This window comes from Nicotiana tomentosiformis, chromosome 6 (assembly GCF_000390325.3).
Source record: "Nicotiana tomentosiformis chromosome 6, ASM39032v3, whole genome shotgun sequence".
Classification (NCBI taxonomy): domain Eukaryota; kingdom Viridiplantae; phylum Streptophyta; class Magnoliopsida; order Solanales; family Solanaceae; genus Nicotiana; species Nicotiana tomentosiformis.
The window spans coordinates 30,169,231-30,176,928 of NC_090817.1; the positions used below are offsets into that span (position 1 = coordinate 30,169,231).

The 7,698-nt window shown below is 33.6% G+C and overlaps 1 protein-coding gene across 5 annotated transcripts in view; it reads right to left on the reverse strand.

The window, feature by feature from the left end:
* LOC104089388 (diacylglycerol kinase 5-like) overlaps positions 1 to 7,475 on the reverse strand; it is an 8,030-nt gene extending 555 nt beyond the window's left edge. The window contains exons 1-14 of one of the 5 annotated variants that reach the window (XM_009594262.4): positions 7,332 to 7,475; positions 7,055 to 7,125; positions 4,842 to 5,028; positions 4,587 to 4,718; positions 4,382 to 4,510; positions 3,910 to 3,995; positions 2,525 to 2,648; positions 2,098 to 2,146; positions 1,677 to 1,759; positions 1,326 to 1,393; positions 676 to 750; positions 469 to 556; positions 220 to 336; positions 1 to 75 (exon numbers count right to left, since the gene is read on the reverse strand). The exon at positions 1 to 75 is cut by the window's left edge and continues 555 nt beyond it. In XM_009594262.4, the coding sequence (XP_009592557.1) occupies positions 1 to 75; positions 220 to 336; positions 469 to 556; positions 676 to 750; positions 1,326 to 1,393; positions 1,677 to 1,759; positions 2,098 to 2,146; positions 2,525 to 2,648; positions 3,910 to 3,995; positions 4,382 to 4,510; positions 4,587 to 4,718; positions 4,842 to 5,028; positions 7,055 to 7,104 (1,263 nt within the window). In that variant the 5' untranslated portion in view covers positions 7,105 to 7,125; positions 7,332 to 7,475. Of the gene's footprint in view, positions 76 to 219; positions 337 to 468; positions 557 to 675; positions 751 to 1,325; positions 1,394 to 1,676; positions 1,760 to 2,097; positions 2,147 to 2,524; positions 2,649 to 3,909; positions 3,996 to 4,381; positions 4,511 to 4,586; positions 4,719 to 4,841; positions 5,029 to 7,054 lie in introns of all 5 variants that reach the window. The other 4 variants (XM_009594261.4, XM_070177248.1, XM_009594264.4 and 1 more) reach the window with 4 other exon arrangements.
* Positions 7,476 to 7,698: the final 223 nt, after the last annotated feature.

A 7,698-nucleotide genomic window follows, 5' to 3' on the forward strand; every position in this document is an offset into this window, starting at 1 on the left:
CCATGGTTCCCCATCCATCCTCATAAATGTATGCTCACCTGCACCCTTCTGAAACTCAAACCGGATTCTCTTTGCCTACAGATATAAAATAGAGAACAACATTAGCTTCTCTGTATTATGAGCACTTATTAACCAAAGAACTTAACAAAATGCACCAGAGAAACACATTGAATTGATCAAACATATTTCCATCTTAAGAATTTTTCTTGATCAAACAACCTGTGCAAGGCGTGTTCCGTGCCCTCCTGGAGTAAACAAAATAAGTCCATGCCAAGCATCTCGGAAACCAACAACCTCAAGCAGACCATCATCAACATATGGAGGAGTAAGGTCCCTCTGTTAAAGTACAAACATAAAAGCAATACAGAAAATGTTTCAATAGAAGGATCCAGCCAACTTATCTTATTAACATATGGCATTCTTATATTAGATTCGGGCATAAGGTACTTAAAGAAAATAGAATCTGACCTCATGCAACTTCTTCTTGTTAGGTCTTCCCCAAGGATTAAGTCCTCCAGAAAAGCTGGGCAAATTAAGGCAGACAATAGACCTAATGCTGCACATACAACCATGAACTATTTGTGAAGATTACCAAAACTTATGTCATCTATTCACCTATTGGAGATTTAAAAGTAAAATGCAAATGGTGCAGGTTATAGAGCGCCATATTGCTACCTTCTAGGTATGTGGAGGTCTATCCATTCTCCTGGCCTTTTCATTATTTTGACATTTGCTAGCTGTCCAATGTTTCTGCAGAAAAAACGGATTCATTCAGTGTTTAGTTTGAAATGAAAGAGGCACTGTTAGTCTGTTACAACCTCATCCTCTTCACATACTAATGGAACACAGAACACAGATCGACAAACAAATATGAATAAATTCTTTGCAGTAGGTGACAAAGTGTTAAGATGCCAAGATCATAAATGTCTTGTTACATGACTATCTGACATCAAAGGCAAAATACAAAAGCATGAGAATGATATTGAGGATTCATAGTGAGATTAAAATGCTGATACTATATCACAAAGTCCTAATAACATAGACTATGATATTTTGAAAAGTCCATTTCCTGGTATTTATTGCCATATAGTTCATTAAATATCTAAAATGTTTTGTCGCTAGGTCATGAGTAATGGTTTTATCTTCCTTCTTCTAGAACATGCAAAAAGAAACCTCTTGGAACTAACTATCGCTAAAATTAATTCCAAACCATAATGATGTTCATACTAGCAGGGGAGAAAGGTAATGGAATGTGTTCAAACAAATAAAGAAAGACATGATACGGCCAGCGATATATACCGGTTAACCTTGACTAGAAGACTAACCTTGAAGATGGATGCACGAAAGAAGTGCAAAACCATCCTTGTTTACATACAAGCTTTCCATAAGTTCTCTAAGCAAATCGTAAACAAAGAGAAAGGACTATCAGAGAAGATTTCAAATAAAAGTAATTGAACAAATAGAAAACAAAAGGACCACCAGTAAGAAGCATAGATGAAAAGATAAAATTGAACAAACATCCACATGATCGGGATACCATTGGTGGCAGGGGTATCTTTAATTATATAGCCATATTTGACATGTCAAGAGACTTTGTAAGCTACTTCAGAACATAAAAACAAACCACAAGTAGGGAAATTTAAATGACACCATGTTCCAAATGACAGTAAGAGGACCTGATTAACTAACTGGTGTCTGAACTTTTCTGGATGTAGCTTCCTCTCGCTGTGAAATGCATATGAAACTTGAGCATCCATTCCTGCAAGTTATGGAAAATTGAAAAAAGTGAAAAAGATGAAAAGCTTCGACTCGGGAATGAAAAGAATACAACACTAGATAATGCAAGAATTAAGTTCTTGATAAAATCATGACACAGATTCAAATATGCAGTGCTTCTAGGGAATGTAGACCTCATGTATAGCTTTGCATTAGACAGAGAAGGGTGTCATAAACCAATTTGTCTGGATTGTTCAATAAACAGGCCAAATGTATACCACCCCATAGAATTCATTTAAGCTTCAAGTGCCAAAGTGGAGTACTTGAATACTACAATAACCAAAATAAGATATATTTAAGATGAGGGATTAAAACACTTACCGATGCTGAAGTAGTTCCAAAATCCTCCTCGAAATATATGATGGCGTTCCTGAAAATAGGCATAACACACCTTAAGCAATGCATGATAAGAGGGAGATAAATTCAAGCAGCTGAAATCAAATTAACTTATTCATTTCCTTAGCGAGAGTATCAGACATCTCAAGTAAAAGTTAGCAAGGTATAAGATCAACAAGTTTTTTTTTAACCCAATCAATCAGATATCAGATGTATTCTAGCATCTAGAAAGGATGTTTAAGCCGGAACATCATTCTAGTTGTAAGATTTCATTTACTTAAGCACAAGAAGTAAATACTCATCACATTTCCAGTAGGCGACGGAAAGGGAATCTAGATACTCTCTGCTGGAATATATTTTTAGCTGATTTATACACTAAACAAAAGAAAAAATGGACTGAACAGTTTGATACCTTGTTCAAAGTATCAGCTCGAGACACATGGTGAAAAGCATGCAATGAATGTGGTAGCTCAAGAGGTGCGATTGGAACACAAGAACCTTCTTTAGGAGCTTTCATTTTCATAAGAATACGCCAGCTGAAACGTAATAACAATCATGTCAGCCAAGTGAAGATTTTCAGGTTTACACAATGAAAAGTTGGTCTATGGCGAATGGGTCATCTTTATGCCGATAAACTTGCCCGTGCCTTGTAGAGAGCAAGAAATCCAGCCAACTAATAGAGGTAGCAAAAGTTGCAGTTTCATCTTATACAAACTAATATGTCAGAAAATGATAAGGCCTAATTTGCTTATCCAGATTTCGTTAAATATTTTCTTGCTAATATTATATTGATTTGCAAATGCTTGTGCGCTGCTGGAAAATAACAACGGTTCTTTCAGATAAGCAGCATAATAAACAATCTCTAAATGCTTGAAACCGTGTCTTTTTTTCATGTAAGGTAAAAGCATAATCTCAATCATACTCTAAGATTCTGACCTAAATGATTAATCACTATCTGGACAGTTCACAATACTGGCTCAAATTTTCCTTCTCATTTTACTCCAAATTACAAATCTCAAGTGTAAGATGCAACTGGAATGGTTCGGTGGTAGAGTTAGCAAAGTGATGCTTAAGTTAAATATGCAATAAAAGATGCACAAATTGTCGTGCTAAACGGCTTGAACATATTTAGTAACAAGTTCCTGATTTTATTTTGTAGGCACACAATCACGGATTTTCCTTCAAACAGCTTGCACATCAGTGTCAGTCAATGTAGAAAAGGTAAACCGTTGAAACCAGCTGTATTCAAAAAGCATAAGATAAATTTTCTCTGTTCACATATAATTACAGTAAAGTCATGATTTTAATAGAAACCACTCTTCAGGTTAATTAACACAAGATACTAGATGTCTACAAGTATATCATCCTGGTGGGATGTAGCAGGTATCTGATGGAATAGTTGAGGTGTGTGCAAGCTGGCCCAGACACGATGTTATTAAAATAAATCCATCCTGCTAGCTATAATGTTTAGATCAAGAATACCTAGGGATGGTGTCAATCTCTGCTAAGAGTTCTATTCATGATCTGATATTTTAAATCCAGAAATCAGGTTTTCTTCACTCTTAAAGCTGCCAGTAGAAACCCATAGCATTATTCTAATTAATGCAGTATAATATATGAGGAAGTATTGGACACTGTATGTAGTGAAGATTAATAGACAAAATGGTGTATTACAGGCCAAGACAAAGCAAATATTTACAGCAATAACTAAGGTATGATAACATCACTTATGTATTTGTTGACAAGCAGATATACAGAGAACCTTCAGATTCACCACTCAAGTAAAACCAAAATTACCTGTCAACTTTCATTTCTTTTCCATTTTTCACTTGATTCAGGAATGACTTCACGGACTGGCAATTAGTACCAGGATTCTTTTTCCCCTGCAATTATTAGACATATTCTCAAGCAGATGCAAAATTAAATGATACTACAACACCTACAAGAGTACTCTATAAAAGGAAAGTGACTAACATAAACATAAATAAATTAAGGATTTAAAGGCGGTATTGGAATTTTTATGCAAATATATATAGTTTGAGCCCTAACAATAGTGCAATTGCACCCACTGTTTACATGCTAGATCCGACTCTAAAGACAAAGGCCAATGTTCTGAAGTTAGACCAACACCTTTTTGATTTTATACTTGTAAAGAGTATTAGAATCACTGAAAATACAACAATTAAGTCAAGGGAGAACTATGGCAATGCTTATAGTATCATACATAGAATAAGTTGTTCCATCAGATAATGTGATCTGAGTATCTTACCCATCCAAATGCAAAAGGTAGATTGTTTCCAGTTCCTAATGGCACAGTTGCAATTGGAGGTGGATGAGCCAATTTAAGATCTGAAACAACACCAAGAATCCACCCTGCTGTTCCATCCCCACCTGCTACCTGTGTGAGTGTGACTAAATAAATATACTTCAAACAAATAAAAGACAAGTAATACATACACACTTCAATTATTTACCAAACTCACAATGACTCTTAATCTTCTTTCAATTTCATGTGACAAGTTATCTCCATTTTGCTTATGCTTTTCTAAATTGGAGTAAAATTGGTGTAGAACCTTGTCAGGTGCCTTTTCACCCAAATCAAACACCTGAAAACAGTCATTCCAACCTTTGCATTTATACAACTTTCACAATTTTCCAACAATATATACAAGTTGAGTAACCCCATGTTCAATTAAATACTACTGTAGTATCATATAACAGAGGTTTACCTGGTTTTTATTAAGAAGAGTACGGTATGTCAAAAGAAGTTGTCCTCCAAGTTGACCACCACTTTTCGAGTTGATGAATACAAGTACAGGACAAGAAGCTATGTCATAGTCATTCTGTATTTTTCTTTCTGGTATAAGTATGTAATCAGGAATGTAATAATCCTTCAAAAAGTCCTCAGCTTTATTACTGCAAAGAAGGGTCATATATGTGCTTTAAGAATTCAACTGTACGTAAATCGTCATAATGACTATGAAACAATAACAATTTCTACAAACTACATAAACGCCAACAAAGACAGTGCAGAATAGTGGAAATGGTTTCATTTCTATGGCCAATTTAAGTTTAAGGAGTTCATCCTTTATTCCTAACTTTTCTGCTTTTTAAAAAAAAAGTCTAATTTATTTAAATTCTAGGAAATTATATCTGCTTCTTGAGTTTTTTGCATAAACTTTCGTGTTAATTCAGCTAAGTACGGATTACTCTAGGAAAAAATTGTAGTACTAACATACTTGATCTTCCTATTTTGTTAGGAATTATATACGGGAGAAATTAAAAAATAGCCAAATTTACAAGTGGTAATTGAAAAAAAGCTACAGTTTCAAAAGTAATCAAAATTTAGCCACTTTTCATGTAAAGATAAATCTAAACAAAAACACTGTTCAAAATATGAAAAATATTCCAACATAATATACTGGAGTTCCAGTATAATATACCGGTCCAGCATAATATGCTGGAAGTTCATACACATGTGCTTCAATCTCCAGTATATTATGCTGGAACTTTCCGCGTGTTGAAGTTCCAGCATAATATGCTGAAAGTTCATACACATGTGCACTAATCTCCAGTATATTATGCTGGACCGGTCCGTATTGCAGCAAAACAGTGGTTATTTTTCAATGATTTTGCAAACGCTGGCTATTTTTGAATTACCAGTCCGAAAACTGGCTAGCCCGTGATATTTTTACTTTATATACTGTCTTAGAAGTCCAGTTCTTGAGCTAAAGTCATACTCAACCAATCCTAAATTATATGATAAATCTTTTCATATGGAATATCATGATTTACACAAATAGCCACTTTTCGGGCCTTTTAATTAGAAATTGATCACTTTTAGGAATTAGAGCAATTGTCTGAAGTTCAACTGTGATCACCAGGTCTAAAGTTTAAAATTCAAAACTGTTAAGTAAGGTACAACTTACAAGTTTAAATTTGAAAAGGTGGTCAACTTCTAAATACAAGGTTGGCCACAAAAGTGGTCATCTGGTGTAAACAACACAAAAATGTCTCATGCACAGGTACTAATAATAAGATTTACTAATTTAAATACAAGTCAATTAACATCTTAAACTTCATCTAATTAAATTGTGTCTGGAAAAAGGATGGAGTATGTATCTATGGTTATTTTTCAAAAGTCATTGGTCCATATAGACTTATCACTCATGTATTATATTGGAGTTAGTTACTTTTGTAAGCATCTGCAAGCCAACCTTTTTCTAAATAAACATGAATGTTTTGTTCTTGTGTCAAACCTTTCATTTTCTTTTTATGATTTCCTTTAGTCCATTTGAAATCCTAACTAATTTAACGCCGCTTGCTTAATATTATTTAGATATAATGTCTTCATTCCTATATAGGTAATATATGGCACATGCATGGATCGTTTCGTTGCTACATAAAAGAACAAAAAGGGGTTCAATCACGAATAAACCAACAATATAGTTATTACATAAAGCTTTTTTTTATTAGTTTTATGTGGAAAAAGGAATTGTGTATATGTATGATTATGATCAAAATTAAAATTGATGCTGATCAAAAACAGCCAATGTCAATTACATCCCCTCCTCACCTCACTATCTTCCACAAATTGATGAAGTGGAAAGCAAAATATACTAGCAAATTAAAGGCAAAATTGTACTTCCTCCTCCCAAATGCTTTTTGTTCTCAGAGTTAATTTACTTTGACTAATAATACTTTGAAGTATTTTTGATTTACTATTTTAATATGAAAAAGTTTAAACTTCTAGATTTGATTCTGAATATTTGACTAATAAAAAAAAATATTCTATTATTTCTCTTAACTCTGAAGATTGGTCAAACTAATTAAAACCCAATAACCAAAAATTGACAAGATGGAGACAGATCATACAAAATGTACACATGCAATGGTAGTTCAGAAAATTAATTAATTAATTAGAGAGCATATATATATGCACCTTTTCTGGAAGAAATTGTGAAGTGATAACTTTGCAATATTCTTGACCATAGTTACGATCCTGTGGAGTACCTGCTAATTTAGCAATATAAAATTATATATGTTTCAGAAACTCCACAAGAAGTTCTCAGATAGTGTGTAGAAGAAGCAACAAAGGAAGACGTAGAATCAGAGATAGAAGAAGATGCTTTACTTGGCCAGAAAAACAAATATGTTAATTACACGCAAAATTTGAAAAGAGAAAAGCAAAGTTACTGAAAAACTTGCAAAGCTCATACAGTAAAGAATGAAGAAGTAATCTCCTAATTAAGGAAGACTTGAATGATCGTAATTCGTGTGATGATAAAAATATATATAAAGATAGGTAAAAGGAGAAGAAGGTTGAAAAATATATAAAGTGGATTATTAGCTGAAGGGAGTGATAAGCACATGCTGCACTTCTATAGGCCGTGGTAAAGCTTAAATAGAGAGGGACGGAAGTGAAAAGATGCATCCTATTTACGTCAATTAAACCTGTTAAAAACATTTACTATTTAAAACATAAGTGGATATTTCTTGTAACCCCTTAAAACTTTTGGATGAAATAAGATATACTATTAATTTAACATCATATTAGAACAACCAGAACTTTTAAATCCAAATCTT